The 24777-nt window shown below is 53.0% G+C and overlaps 1 protein-coding gene across 6 annotated transcripts in view; it reads right to left on the reverse strand.

Moving 5' to 3' along the window:
* Nucleotides 1–24777, reverse strand: part of DLGAP2 (DLG associated protein 2) — a 451130-nt gene that overhangs the window by 19243 nt on the left and 407110 nt on the right. For all 6 annotated transcript variants that reach the window (XM_074329261.2, XM_074329259.2, XM_074329260.2 and 3 more), the window contains 4 exons: nt 19176–19323; nt 13988–14207; nt 1954–2303; nt 1006–1047 (listed from right to left, as the gene is read on the reverse strand). In XM_074329261.2, the coding sequence (XP_074185362.2) occupies nt 1006–1047; nt 1954–2303; nt 13988–14207; nt 19176–19323 (760 nt within the window). The remainder of the gene's footprint in view (nt 1–1005; nt 1048–1953; nt 2304–13987; nt 14208–19175; nt 19324–24777) is intronic.

Here is a 24777-nt window from a genome sequence, read left to right on the forward strand (position 1 = left end):
CTTGTGTCTCTGCGTTCGTGGCCTGAGTTGGCTGTCTACCCTCTTCTGCCTTCCACCCTGGGCTCTTCTTATCTAACACTTGAGTTTCTGTGACGATGTTTTTTTGGCTTTTTAATGCACTTCACTGTGACCACAGGTTACGAGTGCACATAGGACTGTGCGCTCTTTTGCTGCCATGGAGGACAGCAGACGCCGTCAGACACGCGCATTCTTGCATCCACACTTGTCTCACTGCCCACTCACCTGCCCCCTCGCTTCCTCACATTCACGAGCACTCGCTATGTGCCAGGCACTGTGCTGGGTGTAGGGTTATCAAAGGCGAAGGGACAGGCCGGCCATCGCTGAGCACGAAGTCTGGGGACAGCGTCCAGAAAGGCTTCCAGGAGGGCTAATGTGTGAGCTGCGTGCCAGTGGGTGGGGGAGGGTGTGGGTCGGGGCGGGCACTCTGGCAGCAGCGCGGGCCTGGCGGGGGCACAGCATGGGCTACGGGAGGGAAAGGACACCGGGCTCCAGGGTGAAGGCACATCCTCTACCAGCCCAATCATGTCACGTGACGGGTTTCGGAATTATGTCCCCACTATGTTCACATAAGTCAGGACACGTGCTCACAAGGTGACATCCCACCCCTTCTTGTGGGGAGAGGGCAGCCAGGAGAAAGCCTGGGAAGGTGGCAGGTGAAAAGAACATGAAGTCCTCTGGTTAATTTGGGGACCTCATAAGGGTCTTGAGCTGTGACTTGGCGGCCAGAACGATCGGCAGGAGCCCTGACTGTCCTATGTGCTGCGCTGTGGTCACAGCAAGTTACGGGGCTGTGTGAGCCCCCTTCACTGTCATGGGTGGGACGCTTACACACGGGGTGCCAGGGTCCCCTGCTCTAACGGGACCTCCCAGCACAGTGCCTGGCATATAGAATCAGGACAGGCAACAAGAGCAGTTGTATGGAAAGTCCAGAGAAAGGAGATAAATAAATTCATGCGTTCCGGGCTGTGAGCATGTTGTACTTACATCTGACCTTGGGTAGGGCTGACGCTCTGGGAACTCAGAGTCCTAAACAAAACAACGAACCACAGTGTGGGGGCCTGCTTGCAGGACCGGGCCGTGGCGCCCCCCAGCCTGCTCCCCGTCCCTCGTCCACGGACGCCCAGTGCGTTCCCTCACTCACTCAGTCAGGTCTGCTCGCCCTCCTCCCTGGTGGCCGTGAAGCCCCCTGATTTTTATAACTTCCGCTGGACACAGACACCCTGCCTCACCGTGTCACAGGACCTGGTAGGGGACAGTCGCCGAGACAGATTGAGGGGAAGTTTCATTGGGGTGAGGAGTGTCCTGTGTCGTCCCTGCGCTGGGAAGTGAGTGGGGACCTGGCCCTGTGTCTCAGAACAGGCCCTACCATGTGCTCAGAGTGGATGCGCTGGACCGAGCTGGGGTGGGTGGGAGGTGGGAGGGAGACGGCGGTGCCACTGCTCAGAGCCCCGGGGGGCACTGCCAGGTCTGCGTCTCGGGCAGGGGTTTGGGGCCCCCGGCAGTCTGAGACCATGGGACAAATGTCCTGCAGCGGACAAAGCAGGCCCCGGGCGGCCCACATGGGGTGACGCTGGGCACCGTCCCCTGTCCTGTCCTCTCTTCTGTCCCTCTATGTTCACAGCACCTCCCCCCACTTACCTGTTTGGCTGCAAGACTGGAAAGCTTTTGAAACATCACTTTCAACAGGAAATTCCTTCTGAAGCATCAGTTACCTATTTCCATGCTAAGTAGCCAGTGGTCCCTCGACAATGTACTGGGTAGGGAGGGGACCTACGGGTGGCAGAGCGGGCATGGGACGGAGACCTGAGTGGCCCTGGGGGGCTGCTCGCCTACTGCACCTATAGCCTTGCAACATGAACAGAGACCTGCCTGGTGCCTGTGGCCCTCAGGGGCCTGTGGGTCTGTGGGGACCAGCGCGCTGGCAGAGGCTACCTGGATGCTGATGGAGGCACGTGTGCCCCTGAGGAAGTCCTCGGCCTTGGATGCCAGGATGGCCTTGTCGCCAGTCCGTGCTGGGCCGCTCTGGCTGTCGGACGCGTGGCGCTGGGCAGCGGCCGTCTCTAGGGCCAGACTCATGGCCTTGTTGCTGTCCAGACTGTCCGTGGAGTTGTAGAGGCCACGGCCATCCTGGGGCCACGGGGATGTCCTTTGGGCACGGCTGTCCTGGTAGGCGTCCTGTGTGGACTCCGTGCTGCTCTGCGCTGTCACCGAGATCAGAGGCTTGGAAGTGGTCCGCGGGGGTACGGGGGGTGGAGTCTTCTTGTAATTTGTGTACGAGATAGCTGTAAGGAGAACAGGAGTCCCAAGTCAACAGAAGTGGATGTCCCCTCCTCCCCCGCACAGAGAGTCGGTTGGCAGCGTCCCGTGTCCACCCCAGGACCCATCACGCAAGTCCGTTCCCAGTGTCCAGCCTGAGAAAGCAATGCAACAAGGGGACGCTGTGTAGCAGGAGTCTACATGCAAACGCTCCCAACGGTTACAAGGAGGCGAGAAGTCCGGCAACAGCAACAAGGCAGTTGCTCCATAATTTTCACACAGCTCACGGCATCGGGGAAAATGCTCATTCTGTAACGCTGGAAAAAGGCAGGATACACTAAGTTATCTCCAGACTGACAACATATTTGTGAAAGATTACAAGACCCTAAAACTGTCAGTCCTGGTCTTACTGTGTGACAATATGGGCGACTAATTTCTCTTACATTTTTCTGTATGTCCTAAAAATGCTTATAACGCACAGGCATCCCTTCTATAATGGAGAAAATACTGTAAGTAATATCAGAAGGTCGTTTGCTCCCATGAGTACACTTACTGGTTATAAACACAGTCAACTGAGAAGAAACGCCATGTCTCCAAATCCATCCCACCCAAATCCCCTCACCTCTGCCCGCAAACAGCCGCTTCAGCTCGTTTACCCCGCCTGGTGCACACGGGCCGCACACGGGCTGCGCACGGGGCGCACAATGACTCTGCTGAAGCAAAGCCGAAGCATTTGGAGGTGAGACTGTGTTCGGGTCTCGTACATGCTGCCCAAGAGTCATCAGGGGTGTTTGCCCAGCTTAGGCGTTACTGTTGTCACAGCAAAGGCTGGGCATCCTAGCACCCGTTTGGTGTGAGTGGGTTTCCCATCACTGCTGCTTATTTTTCTGTATCTGGAAGCGAAGAACCGACAGAAGTGCCTCTGAAAGGGAACCCAGGTGCCCCTCGTCACAGCGCCACGCAGGCAGGCTGTGTGCAGGCTGAGGGCTGCGGGCTGGCTCCACGCCCAGACGCGCACAGAGCACGGACGTCCTGGAGGGGACTGAGCGGCGTCTGTGGGGACAGACTGAGCAAGCGTCCTGCTGCGGCCGTGGAAACACCATTTCTGCTGCTCTGTTCCCAGGGACTTCCATGTCCCCGCCTAGTCATCAATTATTGTTTAATCTGTGTGGGTGGATTTCCTAATAAATACTCAAATAAACATGGGCAAATAAAACAAAATGAGTTTTTCATGTCAGGACGATAGAGTTTTAAGGCATAAAATTGCACATGAAAATGCATGAAGTTGATACGTTTTTAAAAGAATGCGTGGGAAAGAGATCTGAGGGCAGAAAACAGAGGCAGGAAGACGGTTACTAGGAAGGAGGCTTTGCACTTTGTCTACACCAGAAAAACATCTAAAATCATCTGTTTGTTTGAGGACTTTTTCCCTGAATGTGAACCAGCCTCCAAAGGAAAATGGTTGGAAATGGCTGTATTCCAGGCCTGATTCCAGGGGACGCAGAGACGCTTACGATAAGGGTCCCACCCTCAAAGCTCGGCCTCTCCCGCCCCCTGGTTGGGCTTTTCCTCCTGGACGGCCTCTCAGGCCGCCTCCTGTCCGCCTCGCCACCTCTGCCCTCGGCCAGGGCGACCTCACATCCTCACCATGGCCTGTCCCACCCTTGGTGTGAAAGTGGCTCAGCTCTTCCGGGTGGTTTAAGGGGCCCTTCGTGTCCACCTGGTGTCCGTCAATCTCACATGCGTTCACCCCTCGGCCTCGCACTCCTGAAGAAACTGCTCCAAGCCCTGGGTCAAAAGGACTGTTGGGCGGGAAGATGGGAAGAGGCTGTGGCTGGGAGCACTGTTGGCAGAGAAAAGGGGAGGGGGAGGAGGCCTCACCCGCAAACGCTGGGCCCCAAACGCACAGCTGATCTCCAGCACACACACGGGGCTCCATGCTGGACTGCGCTGTCCAGTCGCGCAGACACATTTCAGTGACCTGAGCTGCTACGGTATTGAAACATCTAAACCACAAGTAATGCCAGTTTCTCTGCGGCACCAGCAGTTTCAGCTGCTCAGCAGTTACGGCAGCTGGTGGTCTCTGTACGGACAGGGTGGCTGGTGTACGTTTTCCCCGGCAAAGTTAGCACCAGGGTCATCCTCCTACCTGGCCCCCAGGGGACAGAAGGCCAATGGAAGTGACCACAGGGCTTCCCTGTAGGCCTCCAAAGTGCTGGGTTGGCACATCTACTGAAGGAGAGTTTAGAGAAACACATTTTATTTGAGATATGCGAACTTGAATGAGATGCAACACACGGCTGGCCAGTCTATACTTCTATGTGATTTCGAGTCATCGCAAATGTGAACACATGATTCCTTCAAACATGCCTAATTCTGCATGTACACCTGTAGGGCTGGACACCACTTCTGAACTCAATCACTGGACGTCCTCTGCAAGCCAAAAAGGACATTTAAAATTTAGCCTTATACCGAATAAAGCACAAATACGTAATCCAGATGAAGGATGTTTCTAGCAGCAAGCATTGCATTCTGTTTGGATGTAACAGCCACACTGAAATACACTGCACTCTCTGACTTAGAAATTCAAAGATAACAGCATAAGAGGAATTACAGTAATCGAGCCCACGGATGTCTAAATGAGAGTCTGGATAGTGGAGAAACCAAACTTTGAAGATGAAAGATTCAGCATAAAAAATTACAGCTATTTTGACGTTTTAATTAATGTTACTCTCAGAACACAAGTGTAAAGCAAGCAGGACCTAACAATCGCACCCCAAAGGCATGTACACAATGGTTTCCCAAAAGTCACAAAAACTTACGTGGGCCATCCAAGGTCTGGGGCAACATTGATGGGTGAGCAGCAAAGACTCAGAGCTCAAACATGCTAATTAGCAAGAAATTATAGTCTAAGCAGCATTTAACATCCTGCAGACAGAGGGAAGTGATGACAGCTGCTTCACTGTTCGAGATACTTCCTGTTTTCACTTTAAATATCTAAAAATCACATTACATAATAAGAACTTGGAGTTTTCTAAAGAAATACTGAGAACGAACCAACTTTAATGATGTGAAGAGTCATGCAAGTTTCCAAGCACACAATGTTCAAAGGGCCAGGCAGTAAGTAAAATGATCACCCAAAAAGGGGACAGATACGTGAGCAGAGGCAGCATGCACTGGGGTCTGATGATTGGGCAGCGAGATGAAACAAGAAAGCATGGTGTGGTGCCCTCCAAATTAACTGTTTGCTAGGATGCAATTATGTCTCCAGTCTTTGAAAATGGGAAGCTTTAAACTTAGATGAAAAACATTTTTGCAAAGAATGATTATTTTCAGTGGAAACATTGACAGATCAATAACAGTGACACAACTGGGTGGCAACTGGGTGACTTTGATTAATCTGTTGTTTGAGAAGTTGTAAATTGTATAACAGATGCACCTGTCGTATGTCTTCACAATTGGTGTGTGTGTGTGTGTGTGTGCGTGTGTGTGTGTGTGTGTGTACTTAGTTTTATTCGAGACACTTAATTTTGAACAGAGTCCATGTTAAAGTGGTTCCAGAATTATATTTTCACTATCAAAATTTGGGGAGGGATATGTCATGTGGGGTGTCATGTAGGGTCTCAGCTCCCACTCCCCAAACAAGAACGCAGGACATGGTGAGGCCAAAAAGGAACACCCACAGAGCCATAGATGGGGGAGTCACACCACTATATTCTCGCTGGCGGCTGCGTTGGAGACACAGGAAGAAGGAGCCACACTATCTGCAACCTGCCGTCCACTTGTCTCTGCCAACCAACCAACCAACCCCACTTGCTAGCTGCAATCCGCTCTTGCTACCTCAGCCACCATCTTCTTCCTAGCCCTCCATTTTCTGCTAGTGTAGCCACGGAAGTTATATTAGTGGCCAGTGGCTCACTGGTTACAGCTGACGGCCAATTAGCCACAGCTGATGGCCATCCAATCACAGTTGATGGCCATTTACTGCCTGAGCCAGCACCTTTCCACGTGAGGCTGGGAGCTTGGAAACTGCACTCCTGGCTCTGTCCCCACAGGGTACTTCTTAGGTGGTGTTTTGTCTGATGATGAAATCACGGATTTCCATGTCTGCACAGAGCCAACAGTGAGTGCATGGCTGCCGACCTACATACATCAGTATATGCAGAGTCACTGCTGTCTCCTTATTAAGGAAAAGAAAAGGGCTTTCCATGACAAAAAATCAGTATAATAATAAAAAAAGGGTACTTGCAAGAGAAAAAACAATAGCTAACTTCTGACTAAACTTACTGATGCTCAGGGAATACACCCTAAATATCGTCAGGTTCTCCTACAGAGTGTAGTAAGAAACTCGGAAGGTTCCCAAACCTACAATACGGATGACACATCATAACCTCCAGGCGAGCCCCGCACCTGGGCCGGCATTTGGAACGGCCTCTGTGCCTGTCTCCTTGAGAGCAAGTGGTCAGATGGCGGACGGCTGCTGAGCCAGTAAATCAGAGAGCTGCGTGGGCCAGAGGTCCTGCGTGCACACTCGGAGCCTGCCGGGAGCCATACGCCCCAGCAGTCTGCACTAGCTGAGCACGGCCCACGCCTCGTGTGGCCAGAAGGGAAGCGAGAGGGGCTGGACGTGGGGAGGCTATTCTGGCACCATGTTAGGAGGCATCGGGCTGCAGGCTCCCCCTACCTTCTGCAAAAGGGGTAGATGGCTGTTTGCTAACAAAGCTGCCAGACCCAGTGCAAGGAGCACACCCTATGCAAACAGGGGTGAGCTCTGAATTCCTGCTTTGTCCTAGTCGCTGAAACAGACCTGCCCCAAATCCCCATCAATAATACTACCACGAACACCAGGCGCTTCTGACACACGGCAGCAATGGGCTCCCGGCAGCCCTCTGCTGTCTCGGGAAAGCGTGTCCCTCACTCGCAGGAGGCACAGGGCACGGAGACAACCAGCTGGCATGAGAGCAAACGCACAGTGAGTCCACCCTGTAGCAAGGCTTTGAGATAAGATCACAGACTGCACTCGGGCCAAAGTGGCAGTTTACTGTCCTTTTCAGAAGCCGCTCCTAGTGTGGTGGCCAGCAGCTGACTCCTGTTACTGTGTTCCAGCTCACACTTTAGTCTTTATTTAAAAAACAACCCGACCTGGACTTCTGGAGCTTCTTGAAATGAGTAATGCCAGTTCTATAATGAGGTATAAGATGTCCCACGCGCCATCCACAGAAAGACTGAGCCATTAATTTACGCATCCCCCAAATGTTTATTTATGACCTACGGCATGCTGGGTGTTCCTGATGTCACATGGAACCTTTTAAACTGTCACTCTCCTTTAAACTCAGAAAAATCATTCGCAGAATGAAAGCCATCGGCAAGCTGGCAGCAGTACTCACATCTTATGGCAGTTTAGAGAGAAAAACTTCCTGGGCTCTGAGCTTGGGAAAGTGACCGGATTTGCCTGTCAGCACCGTTCCCCCAAATGCGCTGCATGTGACCCCAAATTATGCTGAGTGGGGATTTTCTTGGTAGCACTGGCCACCTTGAGCCTGAGTGGATGCCACTGTGTCACAGGGGCCACTGTCCACATCGTTGCAAGGAAAGAAAACTAAATAACTGACACTAAGCGATTTGATTTTAAAGTATTGTTACCATATTTCTTTTTTCCTGAAGGAGCAAAGGTATTTTCTTTTCAATATTCTCATAATATTTTATAATTTTGTGAATTTAAATAGCCTGTTTTAATTTAATGCTTTCTAAACTAACATATTGTAAGGAGTAAAAGCCATAGAATCCATGCTTTTTAAACATATTTTGAGACATTAAATGTATACAAGTAGTAAATTTAATTCTCTATTGTGGCCTAAATTTTTGTCATCCAATATCCCTGTGTCTTTAAAAGAGAAGTACGTTTTTAAAATATATGGAAATTAGAATTTGTTTTGTTTGTTTTAATAGTATGTTCTTTTGTTGGAACTTGTCTGCTCAGGGTGTTGGGAGGGAAGGAATTCATTCAGGGCGGCACCTACACTGATTAGAGGCAGAGCAATCAGGGGAGGCTTCCTGGAGAAGGCTGCTGAGTTGAGGTCATGTAGCGAGGGAAGAGGCAAAAAGCCCAGGGAAGCAAATTCTGGGCTGAACACACAGCGGATGCGAAGGAACAGAATGGGGCGATTTCGGGGGGAGTGAGAGCTGGTGGGGTGACAGGGCAGCTGGAGGGCTCGCTGGGCTCAGTCCCTGTAGAGGGCAGCAGCCTTTCCTCAGTGGGAACAGGAGACCAAGAGAGGGCGTGAGGCGGAAATGCTGGGACCCGACTGTATTTTGGAGAAGGGAATCCTGGAGGCGGTGTGGAGGCACGATGAGGGCGGACGGGAAGTCTGAGCAGGGGCCAAGCAGGGGACCAGGCAGAGGCCCAGGTGGGCATGGTCGCAGCCTCAGCAGACCCAGCGGGAGGCTGTGCCGCGGGGAGGGAGCCTGGACACACGTGAGCTGGTGTCCTCACACCTGGTAGAGATGACGCCTCTACCCCCAGCGGTGCTCTCACTCATGTATTTACTCGGTGCTGATTTAGGTCACAGGATATAAACCACCCACCTGACTGGCTTACTTATCCTCAGGTTAAACAATTATTTCTTGTAACCAGTCGTGAGGACAACACGGGATGTCCTGCATGATCTCCGACTAAATCCACACGCCTGTATCTCCCTGTAGTCCTGCTTAGGTGACACATTGTTACAACTGTAAACGGTGTGAATCTGGACGAGGAGTCAGAACCTGTGGCTCCAGTTTCAATCCCACAGGGGCAAGTGGACCCTGACGCGCTCACCTGTACGGGGACAGAATGACAGAATTCACTGGACACTGTGTCATGCGGGGTCACAGCTCCCGCTCTCCACACAAGAACGCAGGACATGGTGAGGCCAAAAAGGAACACCCACGGAGCCATAGGTAGGGGACTCACACCACTATATTCTCGCTGGCGGCTGGTTTGGAGACACAGGAAGCAGGAGCCACATGATCTGCAATCTGCTGTTGGGTTCTCTGCCTGCCAACCAACAAACCAACCAACAAACACAGCGACGGCAGTTATATCAGTGGCTAATTGGCTAACTGGTTACAGCTGACGGCCATCTACTACCCGAGCCAGCACCTTCCCACGTGACGCCGAGAGCCTGGAAACTGCTCTCTGGGGCTCTGTCCCCAAACACTGCACGGCTGTTTCTCCTGGCCCACGCAAGTGGACAGGTGGGTACTGCTAAGAGAGGCGTTTTGGAAGGAGAGAGCACATTGTTTATTAGGGAAAATCTTTGGGAATACATTTGTTCTTGCTCTCACATGGAGTTCCCTGTTCAAATGCACAGCTGTTTCTGAAACCTGGGAAGCACACGTTTAACCCCCACACGCCTGTTCTGTGGACACACATTAGACACTGGCCCTTGGGAGGCGCCACTGGACGCTGGCTGCTCGTCCTCCTTCCACTCAGTGCTCGTGTCCATCCCAACCCCGCACCGTCTCCGCCAATGCTTCTTGGGCTCCCGCCTCTGCCAGGTCCTGTAGGTGTCCATCCTCTGTGTGCAGGCACTAACACTCTGACTTCTCTCACTGGTCCTGACTGTTCCACTTCCCTGGCCAGAGGGTCTCCAGCAGGAGCAGATAAAGCAACAGATGATTCTCTGATTGTGGCTCAAAGAAAAGATGGCAATGAAGTCACAGAGTATGTCCACTTTTACATGTTCAGGCTGCGTATCTTGACTTCTTGTAAAACGCACATGTCCGTGGAAAGGACAAGCAGCAAGGAGGATTTCTGCAGAGCCCTTCTTACCCTTCAGAGGTCTCAGCGCTGCAGTCAGACGCACCCCGAGGCAAATGTCCTCTCTGCCTCAGATTCAGGGAGGGGTCTGCTTCAAAGGCCTGACCATGGCTCCCCTCACAACAAAGAGCTTCTCAGGGCTTCACACAAACACCAGCGCTGGTATTTTCTGAGCCGAAATCCTGGCGGTGACCGTGACAGCCACGGGGACATTTGCGGGAGTGTCTGGGCTGACGGATCACACACAATGTCCCCACGTTCCAGTTTCTGGAATCACAGCACAGATCTATGCTGCCACGCAGGGCAGACACGACGGGAGGAAAACCCCTGCACCACATCACGTGGGCTCCCACCTGGCCACAGGTGAGGTGTTTCTTGCACGGTTGCCTGGCAGCCGCTGAGGACTTGGTTTCGTATCATCGGCGTGAACTTGAATTTCTTACCAGGATTCGTGGAACGTGCCGAGAAGAGCACTGACCCCGGCGTATCTGTCTGAGACTGTATCAACGCTCACACGGGACCGGGTTCCAGCGAAGACATTATGCATGCATGCATGCATGCATGCATTCATTCATTCATGCACTCAACCAGTATCCACTGAAATCCTGGTCGGGCAGACACAAAAATGGCCCCAGATGTTCATGTGTGGGTCCCTGGCACATTACATGGTGAGAGGCACTTTGCCGATGTGATTGAAGCTGGGAAATGATTCTGAATCAGGTGAGTGGGCCCCATGGAACCACCGGGGCCTCACCCAAGGGAGACAGGTGGGGCTGAGTCAGAGCACATGTGACGACGGTTGGGACCAGCTCACAGTCCCGTGTGGGAGCTGAGGAAGGCAGTCAGACTCCAGAGGCTTGAGGCTAGCTCAGACACCGGAAATTATTACGTACCCTTGGGAGATAAGTCACTCTACAAACAATCAAATAAAAATGAGCTTATGGCAGTTTCCTCTGTCAGCTTTGTATGGATTTTCCCTTTGTCTCAATGACTTCTAGAATCAGTAGTGACATATGTTGAGAAAATTTTTGACCCAGAGAAAAATCATTATAACCTAATTTTACAGCATTTTCCTCCATGACATCAATAACATTCTCTCCCTAGAAAAATCGAGTGAAATGCATATTTAGACAAGTAAATCTGTCTGATAAATCATTACACAGATGAGAAGGAAACCATGTGTGAAATGAAAGTTAGATATTTTCAAAACCACTTCATTTAAAGGGAGGACACTAATCAATGAGGAGTTTGTCATAATGAGGGGACAGTGGGGTGCAAACACGCGTGTGGTCACGCTGTGCGCCCTCGTCCCAGCTGACCTCCTGGACTTGAGATGGGACACAGCTGCTGCGGCCGAACCACCAGGTGCTTTTGGGTGCTCAGGGAACAAACAGGCACCCAAGCCCCAGACGCGCCAAGCATTCCTGCAGCCCCAGCCTGTCAGAGCTTAAAAGAGATACTGAAAACTGTATTTCTACATCCTTAACAAACCTTCCACACATCATTTTAAGAGATGATTATTGCTATATGAACATTACAATTACATATTTGCATCTTACAGAAGGTGAGACAACCTCATGACACCAACTGTGGCTTTTCAAGGATGCAAAAAAAAAAAAAAAAAATCCTATTAAATAAGTCCTATTCTTCAAAAAAATCAGTGTGAATGTTTCAGAAAATAACTTTTCTGGAATTGTTTTCAAGAGGTAGTTTTAGAACCATCAGAGAAAATCAATTTGTCAAAATAATCTTTCTTTCTCTGCGCACACTCACATACACATGTTGACAAGGGAAGCCATTAGATGTTGGTGGCAGTATAGGGTCCCCAGCTGCGTGGACAGCCACTGAAACTCGTTCTCCCAGGGCCAGGAAGCTCTGTCCCTACTCGGGTGTCTCTGTTTTCCAGACAGGGATGTTTTCATTTCTCTGGCATCTTTCACCCTCTTACTGAACAGACTTGTTGCATGCCAGCTCAACTCTAATTAGGCAAGAAGTGTTGTAAGTATTTAACAGATAAAGCTTAGAGTAAAACAGAAAGTGAGGAACTAATGATTTAGCTGCACTCACACTTCTTCAAAATAGCAGCTTGTAAGGGACAATGCTATGTCCCCAGTGTTTTCCATTCTCTTACTGGATTCTCAGGCCGTCCCCACCTCTGGCCACCCCCAAAGGTCTGGAAGAAATTCTGAGTCAATAACTATGCCAAGACCCAGGAGAAACTTTGAAGAGAAGCACCTTTCATAATTTATTTGGTGCATACGTTTTGGGAATACAAAATGTACTTGGTAAAATGGTGTGTACATAAATTAGAATTTTAGTCTCAGTTCTGCACTGGTTCTTGCATTATTTCTATGAAACCTGTTTTATTTTTATTTCCCCTATAATGCCAGCTCTAAAACAAAAAGTCATTTTTACTAGGTAATTATTGTTTCAAAGCATTTCTGAAGACCATTCGTGCTGAGTTGTTACTTGCTCATAAGAGACACCCGACAAATGGCGGACCTACCAGTAACGGTCTCTTGGAGTGCGTGTGTTTAAATGCGGTGATCCTAAAGCTCCCTGATTCCCTAGGTTTCTAGTTTGCTCACTGTTCACGTTTCTTTTTCTCACAGGGTAGAGCGTGAGAGCTGTCCCTGCCTTCACGAAAGGGGAAGCAAGTGGGACAAGACACCTAAGAGCAGAGCCAGAGGCCCGCAGGCCACCTGTAGGCCCCCTGGTGGCACCTTGAGGAACTGGCGGCCTGTAGGCGTCACCCGGACCAGCGGAGGGCACTGCCCTCCACTCCTGGGCCGGGCCTCCCCAGTGGAGCGCACCGCTGCCACCCAGAGCCTCCTTTTGCTCCCCCTCCCCAGGGTTGGCCGTCAGGATCGCATCTCCTTGGGCGCCACAAAGGACCTGAAAACATCTCTGAGAATCAGTCCTTGGGCCACTCCTCCTCTGAACCCCTCAGAAAGCTGACAAGACCCGGGGTGGTGGGGCAAGCTGTGCGTCCAGGCTGTCCCCACCAGCCCGCTGGGACCGTGTCCCCCCAGGTGCACGACAGCTCGGGGCTTAGGCAGTGGCGTGACTCGTGCAACTTGTTAACTCCGTGTCGGCGCCCCAAATTCTCGCCGCGTGCTTCAGCGCGCAAACAAAACGCGGTTTGTCCCCTTCTCCCACTCCGGTTCCCACGCCAGTTATCAGGAAGAACATTCCAGTTCGCCTCAGAACTGCCCTCTGATACCTGGCCGCGTCCCACGCCTGTGACTCTCAGGTCACACCGCTGCTCGGCCCAGGCGGCCGTGCTGAGCCTGCACGCGTAGCGGGGCGACCTTCCACGGAGTGCCCTGTCTCGCGGGTTTCTCCAGCCGAGCATACTCCCTGTGCTATGACACCGTGCAGTGAAATACCAGGGAGGGATATTTAGGTCGGCGGTTCATTTCCAGGGCGTGGACGTGTTTCCCGAAGAACTGGAGGAAGCGGTGCCATTGAGTCGCAGAGCCCGCGGATGCTCAGTGACTTTCCATTAGCGATCGCTTTGCTTCGCAGCCGTGAGCCCCGTGTATGGATCTGCGGACCCAGCAGCGGAGCCGGACACCGCGGGAGCCCAGGAGCCGCTGCTCTCACTGCGGTCGATTAAACTTCGACATTTAAAACACAACCACCTTCCAAATATCAGCGCCTACATTTTTTTCCTCTACGAAACTTTACAAGTTATACTTGATTATTTCTAAAAACCTTGATAATAGATTTCATTCTAAGAAAAAGAACAGTTAGCTATGAAAGACATGTTTCAAAGCACCCTGGCAGATATGACAGTGTCACACACGATGGGAAAGTCACGGCCTCGCAGAGTAAAGGACGCGGTGGCGAAGCCCCGCCCCTCCTGGGCAAGCTGGCACACCTGGGGGGGCGGGGGGCGGTCCTTACCTGCGGAGGCCCTGACGGCCGAGGGCACAGCGGAGGGCGTCATCGCGGGAATGCACTCGTCGTCCTGGGCGTAACCGGCTTGGATGGCTCGCAGGTAGCTGTGGCTTCGCGTCCGGAAGCAGCCGGGCAGGTCCAGCGCGTCCATGGCCTGGGACTCCGCCTCGCTGAAGACGGACTCGCACACCGACTCGAGCTGCCCGTTGACCTCGGCTTCGCTCATCTACGACACACCGGGCACAGTCAGCGAGAGGCCCGGGCGCACGGCCGCGCCGCACCCGATCCCATTAGTCTTGTGTGTTCAGCGTCATTAGCCCGAAATCGGCAACGGGAAGCTCTGAAGCTTGGGAAATAGTTTACTGGGTCATTTCTTAGGAAACACTGAAAACACACGCAAGGCTTTGCTCAGTGGGGCAGCTCAGCGCTGCCCACGCGGCGCGCTGTCAGGGCAGGTCGGCTGCAGGGCCTGAGTGCGGGGCGGAGGACCGCGCGTGGCACCCGCTTTCCCTGAGGTTCCTGGGTGGTAATGCTCTCCTGTTTCCCATGAGCCAAATCCGGTTTTAAGTGGAAATGCAGTGAAGTGAAATTTGGCCCTAAGGCAAGACAATGGGGCTGGAGAAAGGGTGAGAATTTTAAGAATGAAAAGTGGAAACTGACTGGCAACATGTCACTGCTCACCGGTGGGCGGAGGCCGAGAAGCCCACGGCGCATGGGCAGATGTCAGCGACGCAGGGGTGATTTCGCCAGTGCGGGTGAGGGGCTCTGATAATGACCTCCCATCGCTACTATATCTGGGGTCCGCCCCTCATGTGTATCGCATGCATGCTAACACGTAAGCCTGCGGGGTGCCTGCTGTTGATGCCAGCGCCCCAGCTTGCGGAGTCACGTGCAGGAGAGAACAGAGTCAGGGCTCAGGGAAGAGCTGCGGCGGGCCTGCTAGAGCCTTGGCATCCCCTCCACATGGTCTCCCTGTCTGGCCGTCCGGCCCTGGGCTCACCGGGGGGCGGCGGGAGCCTGGGCCAGAAAACTGGGACTCATCTGGGCACCAGGGAGACCCCACTGTAAATCCACGCTGACACGTGCCCTCTGATGCCCATGCCCTGCTCGCCTCACAGTCTCCCACGTCCAGCGTTTGTCCCACCACTTAAATGTCGCCAACAACTTCCTGGATGCCCACCCGGGGTTATGTTACAGGTAAATGAGAAAAGTATTGTTTTAAACACCAGATTAGTTCTTTTTCTCTAACTGTTCAGAGTAGCATCAGGTGAAAGAATCAGATTCCCTTGACAAGGGACAAATGTGATGCCTCTGCCCACCTTGAGTGGCAGACCTGCGGCGGGCTCCACTGTTGTCACATGTGGTTACTGACATGCTGACGAGTCCACATTTGACAGTCACTGGTTCTAGAGATGACAGAGGAGTGCGCCTGAGGGCTGACAGGCAGGCTGCCAGCCTGAGGCCACAGTGCGAGAGAGAGAACCAGCTGTAGCTGTGTGGCCAGAAAAGCCAGAGAGACGTAAGGGTCACATCTGACTCATCTGACGGGCCTGAGGGCCTCTGATGCTGGGTGGAGTCAGACCATCCAGGGCAGAGACACACTGTGACCTTCCCATCAGGGTGGCCTCAGGTACCCTGTGAGTGAAACGCGTCAGACACATGCATATGAGATTGAAATGTGCCATTTTCCGGACTACAAGTTTCTTTCAACCTAAGTTTTCCCTTACATGGAATTTTATCAAAAAGTCTCGGGTTGTTTTATGCCATTTATGTCCAAGATCCACGTAGACAACTTGAAAAAGCCAAAATCTGAGTGAAGTCGCTCTGGAAGTGACGTGACTACTCCCCAAACAAACAGAAAGTGGCTGAGAAGGCTCTCCAGTTGGCCGAGAGAGGCACAGCAGCGCTCTGCTGCCCGAGAGCTGTTCCCGAGCATGAGGGAGATCTGGAGACGTGAACAAAACTCTGCACTGGAGCTCAAAGCAGGCTCAGTCTGGGATGTCCCAGCGGCCTAGGCCAGTGGGAATATCTGTGTGGCCCGATGCACCCCACTTCTTGTTTTGTGAACCATAAACTCAGAAACGCAATTCAAACTGCTTCTAGAGGACAGGGCACGAGGAAGCAGAGAAAATCAGGAAAATGGTGAGGGTGCCAGGGTCCGGAGGGCGCTGTCCTTTGACGGCACAGGGCTCTACCTGAAGCCAATGGTGGGCTTCTCGGCAGCCACGAAAGGGGACATTTACAGAGCGAGCATGACATGGTGACACTGGAAGCCTTGCACACTGCTGGTGGGGATGTGAGATGGTGTGGCTGCTGTGGAAATCATCCTGCAGTTCTTCAGGAAGCTCAGAGCAGCTGCTTCTGATGCAGCGGTGCACGTGGGTTATTTCCGCAGGACCTGAACGAGGCGGGAGCACGCACTCCCACACCCTCAGCAGCAGCTTCACAGGCACCAAAGGTGCGGCGATGAGGGTCCAGCAACGGGTGATGATAACCCAACGTGGTCCCTCCAAACAGCCGCATTGCTCAGCCCCGAGAAGGAAGGAAAGCCAGCATGTGCTACCACACGGATGGACCCTGAGGACACTGTGCTCAGTGACAGAAGCCAGGCGCAGAAGGACAAGCAAATACTGCAGGATTCCCCTCATGTGAGGTCCCGAGCGTCGTCCTCACAGAGACAAGCAGTGGTACAGTGGGTACCATGGCTGGGGGCGGGGGGCTGCGGGGTGTTCAATGAAAGCAGAGTTTGAGTTTTTCAAGATGGAAAAGTTCTGGAGATGGTGGGGTGTTTGCACATCAATGTGACTGTACGTAATGCCCTGAACTGTGCACTAAAGGTGGTAAATTTCAGGTTATATGTGTTTGACCACAATTAACAAAAAGGATGCATGACAGAAAGAGAGGCCATGACGGAGCCAAAACACCCTTATAAAGACAAGGAGGCAGAGACAAGGAGAGATGGGATGGCGGCGTGAGGAAGGGTCTTGGGCAGGGAGGCTGCAGAGCGCCCCTACAGGCCGTTCCTGACAGTGCACCCTCCTGCTCTGCTTTGCCGCTGGGACAATTGTCAGGTTGTCAGAATTACCCAGCTGTGGATGAACAGACATAAAGTCGATGCAGAGACTAGACTGTCATGGCGACGGTGAATTCAGGAGGATGCAGCCAGGCTGAGCCTCAGGAAGATGACAGATGCTGCCCCACGGGCAGTGACAGGAGACCAAGATGGGAGCTTCATACTGTGCACGTGGCCTTGGCAGGATGTCGTCTTTTCACTCGTGACTGAAATGCCCACTGTGAATGCCCGGTTGACAGCAGAGGTCCACTGGGCCGCAGAAACCCTGAGAACCAGGTTGGGGACCAGCTGAGTAGGTGACAAGACACACGTTCTAACGGGGAACAGGGGCAGGCCAACACGCCATGGGAATGGCCGACGCCACGTCAGTGCCCCGCCTGGGTCTTTTCCCTCTGGGGCCTTCATCTCCTCATGTAGCAAGGAGCCAGTGCTAGGCTGGGGGATGTGGCTGCTCTTTGGGCTCACATGCCACCTCACCCCTGCACGAACAGGAAGGACACGTGCCGCTGGCTCGTCTGGAGAGGACTGAGCTGAGGGGGCAATGTCTCCCAGAAACACCAGCAGGTTGGCGCCACTGGCATTGGTGTGGGACATAGGCCCTCCCCAGGGGCATTGGGGGCGCGATGCAGGAAATGGAGCTGCTTGGTGTGGAGGGCACGGGAAGATGGGCAGGCGCGAGGGGCTGCTTGGGGCCACCTGCTCACCTCTGTGGGGGACTCTGGGCCACGAATCCCTGCTCTGACCCATCTGGTGTCAGGCAGGTAGCTGCTCTCAGACTCAGTCCGTCGCCTGCCTCCGTCATCTGTGTCCTACTCTGCTGCACTGCAAGCCCCAGCCCAGCCCAGAAAGAGCTGGATGACAGTGACTGACAGAATCACTCAGCACACGCCTTGGCGAAGCAGACCCGGATGACGTGGGCATTCATCAAGTGACACGAAGGTCAGAGGGCCCGAGGTCTGCTAAGACGCAGCGGGACGTGAGAAGTGTGGGCATGATTCCGCCTGTGGTCGGGTCAGTGTGTGTACACGTGCACAGAGCGGGAAGCTGTCGGCTGGGCAGCTGTGCTCTGAGACAGAGGGCACGACCTTCTGAGAGTGACGACGACGGCAGGAGCTGTTCGCTGGACTGACAGGCTGGCAAATCCCAGTGTGGTCTGAAGAACATCAGCAATGAAAAAGTGGCGCAAAGAGTTGAGGACAAAGTGGCCGGCTGTGTCCAGGGGACTGCGGCAGCCCCGAGTCATGGCAGGTGCTCAGGAGACTTTCTTACAACACCGTACACAGGCCCGACTCTGTCCCTGGACAACGAAGGAGGAGGTCACGGTGGCTTAGAAATTTCACAGGTGTCAGGGGCGGATGGTAATTTGACCTGGGCTCCAATGGGAGCCATGCTCGGTGGCCACTCCACAGGAAGTGGAGGAAAGCGTTAAGTGTGAGCCTGGAAAACTCGGGCAAGCTCCAGCACTATTTTTAAAGGCAGTTAAAACCAGTGGCAATGTGTTGAATGAAAAATTTAAAGACTCGACCTTACTTGTCCTAAACATTCGGTGCTCAGCACTCCCAGCCCGCTCACCTGGCTGCTCCTCTCCGACCACACCTGTGGGCCTGAGTGAAATGCGTCATTCACGTGGGACAAATCCTTCTCAGAGCCACACGTCCACTGAGCCTGATCAAGTCCATTCTTGAGTGACACCAAGCCCCACAGCATATTTTCAACTCTTTTTACTGAACCTTCAGAAGGCCAGTTTGGGGGAATGACATACAGGCACTGTAGGCAGAGCCTGGTCACCACACAGCTGTCCCCTGGCCTCGTTTCACTGGGAAACGTACTGGGAAAGGACGACACTGTGCGCTCAATCCGCTCAGATCAAGGAGGCTGGGAGGCCAGCCGATCAGTCAGCCTCACTCCCAGATCAGCGGAAGGGTCACACAGTCCTACGTAAACAAAGCACGAGGCGGTCTCGTGAAGTTCCCGGTCTGTAATCAGTGAAAGTCACCTCCACGTCTGCCCCTGGCCTTCCCCACACATGCTGGGCACTGTCCCCCTGGCAGGGAGACTTCAGGGATGACATGGCTGTCGTGACTGGGCCCCAGCGGACAGGGGACAGAAAGGACCCCCGACCTGGCTCACACAGCTGGCCTGACTCAGCGTGCTGACAGCTCTCATGTAACTCTGGTTCCGGGATCGGAATTTCGGGGAGTTGTAGTTGGCAGAGGGTTCCAGGCTGTGGCTGGCAGGCCCATCACTTGCGGCTTGCAGGTAGCTCTGGCTATAAGAGAGAGAAACGAAGAGAGAAGGCGGGCTGTGAGCATCACTCAGGGGCAGAGAGGGGTTATTGGGCCGACAATAAGAGGCTGCTGTAAAATTCCCAGGGTACCTCTGCCTTGTGCACATATCCTGAGGTTCACACTTACAAGTGTGAATTTCATCCAAAGTAACAAGGGAGGCTACTTACAGAAGTGCTTTGAACCTGACACTTTATGCAGGAAATCAGGACCACTCCACATTCCTACAAAGTGCTGAAGGCACTGGTCACCGCACAGCCTGGCAGTGAGCTCGGCTCCTGAGAGGAAGCCAGAAACCCGAGAGAGTCTTGTCACACCCTGCAAGCTTCTGGCAGCTCACATACTCAGGAAAACAAGAAGCAAAGGCCATCCTTCAGTTTTAACTTCTGCGAAGTGGTCCAGGCCACGCAACACAAGCATATGGGCAGGGCAGCTTGACAAATTCAATCCACTGTGTTATCACAATGGCCCTCTCTCCCAAACGCCCTTAAAAAATCCATTTTCTCTGGTTTCCCTTCTTGCTATTTTGTAAAATGTTCAAAATATGAGAACCCGTGAGGATGCTGGCAGGCAGAGAGGGTCAGCTCAGCTTAAATTTCTGGCACATGAACTCCTTTCATTTCAAGGCTTGTCGACAGTCTTCCCACAGTGGACACATAAACGAACCACTGGCTGGCCGGCACGTGGGCCGGACAGGGTGGGAGCATGCCACTCGGCTCAGTCCGCCAGCTGCAGGCTCGCCTTGCTTTTCAGAGTGAGCTCGATGTCATTTGTTTTCCCTGTGACTCACTTCTTTCTTTAAAACATGGGACAGCAGAGTAAAAACTGGGCTCAATTATAAGTTCTGATTAAGCAAAGCCCATTTACTATAGACTTCAAGTCATCTTTTCTGCTAAAATTAACCATTACTATATTTTATATACCGCGTTTCCCCGAAAATAAGACCTAGCCGGACAGTCAGCTCTAATGTGTCTTTTGGAGCAAAAATTAATGTAAGACCCGGTCTTATTGTACTATAATATAAGACTGGTCTTATATAATATAACATAAAATAAGACCGGGTATTATATTAATTTTTGCTCCAAAAGACACATTAGAGCTGACTGTCCGGCTAGGTCTTATTTTCGGGGAAACACGGTAGTAATATCGTATAATTTATATTGTAATAACTTTTGTTTTAAAACCAGGTACATGACCCATTCCAGCTCCCACCTACGTTCCCTGCACGGAAAACATACACAAGAAAACGGGAGAAATTAGCTGGAAGCCGCCTGACTGGGGACCGAAGGCGGCTGTCTGAAGAATCCCGCCCGCGCGGCCGGCTTCAGACTGCGGGTCTGCAGGTCGCCAGCAGGGGGCGCCGGCTCTCCGCGCCTCCGGCACCGCAGGGCTGACTGGCAGGAAGGCCGGGGAGCAAACACCCACGCGCGGCCTCCTGAATGTCCCCACACGGAACTGGCCAGTGAACTGCCGCCAAATGCCAGCAGCACCCCGAGGCTGTGAGGCGTGTTGGGGCTCCCTCGGACTCCGCATATGATCATGGCCTGTCATGCTTCTCTGTGCGTTCAGTATAGCGCCACGTGCAGGGGCCTCAGGGGGCTGCCCTGGCTCCTGGGTTCTGGGCTCACTTTCCTCTTTGCAAAAATGTCAGCTCTCTGCATCCCTCCTCCTCCTGCGTGTCCTTGAAATGGCTGATTTCATACCTTGCATTCCTACCCATCAGTGCTGATACGGTACTTTCTCCAGCGGAAGAGCTGTCACTTCTGATTAACACTGTCCTCTCCCACGTCAGCACTCTCCCAGAACACGTGCCTCCCGGGCTGAGCCCCTGAGGGAGGGACTCATGTCCTCTCCCCAGGGTCCACGCTGTGCAGCCCGCGCTGGCCATGACTGGCACAGCCTCAGAGCCGAGCAGAGGGCCCTGGAGGTGGCTGGAGGTGGCATTCACACGACTTGGTTTATTTTGTGATTCTGTTTAAAATATCTCTTGTAACTCCCAGTGATTCTCTTTATTCCAAACCTGGGCATACCACTGAAAGAACAGTCGCCCCGGTAGAAAGCTAATGAAAGTTTTTCTATTGAACAGACTCACAACTGTCACACTTGCCACCCACCACTGTGCGGGACACTGAGCAACCACTTCCCGTTGCACTGACCCATCTGCCTCCCGCCTCCCGGGAATACCAGGAATACTACAGGCAGGCCCCCCCCCCCCCAGTAACCCTCCCTGTGACAGTGGGGGGCCTGAGGTTCTGTAGCAGGTCCCTGGCCCAGGCTCAGGGAGCGAATGGCAGGCAGGACTGGGGGCCCAGGCAGGCGGACTCCAGAATTCAGGTTTCTGGCCCGAGGTCTCCGCTGCCAAATCAGCAGCACAGAGCCAAGGGCCTGGTGCTCTAACGCCTATGTTTTACAATGTTTTAAGCAGCCAACTTCAGCCTTATGAGGCTTAACACATTTTTTTATTATAGCGGTTTAGCATTTTATAATGTAGTGCCCAACAAAGGCAGGCACCCTGCAAAACTACAGATCTGGAGACTGAAAATCAGACACTGGGATTGGGAGGCTCAGTCAAGGTCAGGGCTGGAGGTCAGGGCTGCCTTCTGCCCCAGCAAGGCCTGGCTGGGACCCTGAGGCCTCCCACCAGGACCCTCCCTTGCTCTTCCCTAGAAATCGGTCAGTGGGATCCCTTATCGTTTTGAGATTTCTTCTCAGCCCCTCGGAGTTCCCTCAAAATGAGTATTCCCACTTCAGCAGTCCAGTCGTCCGGGATGGGAAATATTTCAATGTAGAGACTTGCTGGTAGCCCAGGAATTTTTAAAAGGAAATCATAAAAAAAATTTTCTGGAATAACACCAAAATAATTTTTTCTAGTTTTTTTCCTTTTCATATGATCTCACCTTAGGGAGTCATATATTCATAAATGGGACTGGAACCCTACTTTGGAAAGACGTAAGAGTAAAAAATTGTGTAGAGAATGCCAAGTTTCCCACTACTCTGCTTTTCCAGTTGTCTGCTGGTCCTGCCTCCCAAACCTGTGCTGTGCTTTCAAATCACTGCAGAAACAAATTTACATAAGAAAGCATGCCTCCCAGGCGGAAGCAAGAGCCCTACACAAAACAAACCATCCGTTCACCCCTGTCACCTCAGAAAAGTGGTGCAGGTTCATCCCTGTCACCTCAGAAAAGTGGTGCATCTATGCAGGTTGGATGAAGCAGGAGTATGACACTTTTTAAATACTAAATGTGTAATTCCAAACAGACGGCAGCTTCCCACTTTTATACATAGAATGCGACGCCAGCAGCAGGCATATATATAAGGCTCTTTCCTCCGTCACATGGAGAATGGGACACTCCAAACAGCCTGTGGGGTGGTGTCTGTCTCTGTCTCTGTCTCTGTCTCTGTCTCTGTCTCTGTCTCTGTCTCTCTCTGTCTCTGTCTCTCTCTCTCTGCTGTATCCCTCCTACAAATGGAGTTATTCTAATGTCTTTCAGTACACATTTCACGTAATCTCGCAGTTAATGCTTTTTTCCACATTATTTCCGTACTGAGACCGAGTATCCTCTCGGCCATGACCAGCCACAGCATGCTCGTTCCTTGTTTACACGCTCTGAATGGAAAACCACATCAACATCGAACTGCTGGTGGGGCCGTCGCCGGGCGCCCCACGTCCCTCCTCACCCTGCCTCTGCGGCCACTGCAGATGCTCAGCAAAGCCACAGCACTATTTTGTCACCTTAGGGTGTGAACCGTGTCCCTGTAACCCTTCCAGTGAGTCCACGGGGAGGCAGCTGAGCGGCTCCGAGCAGGGTCCTCCCTTCCCAGTGAAAGGTGGGTTCTTTATCACAGTGGTGATGGCCCTTCCCGGGAACATAATGTGGAGGGCAGCGGCCGCTTGCAGCCGACGGGGCTCAGGGCTGGTGGCTGGCTGACTGCCCCAGTTGGGGCTGCCACCTGGCCCTGCCCTGTCATGCTCTGCATGCCCTCTGCTCTGAGCCAGTGCCGGGCAGGACTCCAGGACGCGGCACCAAGAGCTCCCAAATGCAACGCAACGAGGTGTCGGACAAGGGCGTCTGCTTGGTACTCGGTGCTAGAAAGACCATTTTAAATGCGGTCACAGCAGCCTAATTCAGCTCACAGGTGCTGTCACTTGCTTCACGCACTGTGACATGTACGAGTCCCAGATAAGGACAGTGGTCACAGAGGCACTGCCAGGCAGTCCTGACCAGTGTCCCCATCCGTGCTCTGAATCTACCTGCCGGTGACGAGAGGCCTCAGGCATTCAGGGCTTTCTGTGTGGAGACCACTCGAGCTGGGCTGTCAGCTGGTGACAATATGACCCTGAAACCCTGCAAGTCCCCTGGAGGCCTTGGACATGGGGACTCGGTGTAGGCCCCTCCCTGGGGGCAGCTCAGGCCTTTCGGCCTTCTATTGAAACAGGTCACATACACAAAGCTCAAAATCAGGGTTTTCTCACCCACTTTACAGCTCAGAGGGACCTCCGGACAGTCACCTCGCCGGACATATAAGGAGAGGTGACCCAGAGGAGGGTGGGCCACGCCAGGTCACCATCCGAGGAGCTTCCTGGTGTGCGAGACTTTCCTGTGACTGGCGAGGTCCCCTCACTCCCTGCTGTCCCCGTCACTGCCGGTCTTCCTGCTCTGCTCCCCTTCCTCTGCCCTCACGTTTGCTACTTGACTGGGCGGGCACTTGTGGCCTTGCATGGAATTCTGCAGCTGCCCTTGAGCCTTGTGCCAGGAGCTGTGCTGGTGTCAGAAGACAACAGGATGAACAGTAACTGCCAGACAGATTTCAGATGGACAGGTGATTCTTTAGAATCAGCGTGTCCCAGGTATGTCCAGGTATGTCCCAAAGGGGCACACTGATACTAACACGGGCGTCGTTTATCAGAAATCCAGGCGGAACTTGCATCCTGCTTTTCTTTGTTAAATCTGACACTGCTGGGCACCAGGCAGGTTCTGTGCTTAGGGGCTACGGGTGTCAGGGACAGGGACACGAACACTCTTCATGCAGAATGCTACAGGAGGTCTCCCCCACACGCAGGCAGGACAAGTTTGGGGAAGGGACCGTGGGGACTGTGAGGGTCACTGAATCGTCTGAAATTTATGACACAGGCTAAAAAAAAGCACGACACGTTCCAGTCGGGCCCTGAGATGAGCAAAGGGCTGGGAGAGGGACGCCGAGCCCCGGTGAGACCCGGACTGCAGCGGCTTCACAATGATTTGGGGACCCTGAGCACCCAGGGTTGGTGGGAATTTGGAACTGACTGGATGTAGCCCTCAGAGAGAACTTCTACCTGAGGTGACCCCAAGGCTTTGGGTCCTTAACAGAGGCAGGCGCCCCTCTAGGAAGACGGGTGCTGGGGCTGGATGTGGGTTTGATTTGGACCCGTGATGTGTTGGCACATCGGGGCCTGTAAG

This window comes from Rhinolophus sinicus, chromosome 16 (assembly GCF_057876585.1).
Source record: "Rhinolophus sinicus isolate RSI-liver-muscle chromosome 16, RSI-T2T, whole genome shotgun sequence".
NCBI classification, from domain to species: Eukaryota; Metazoa; Chordata; class Mammalia; order Chiroptera; family Rhinolophidae; genus Rhinolophus; species Rhinolophus sinicus.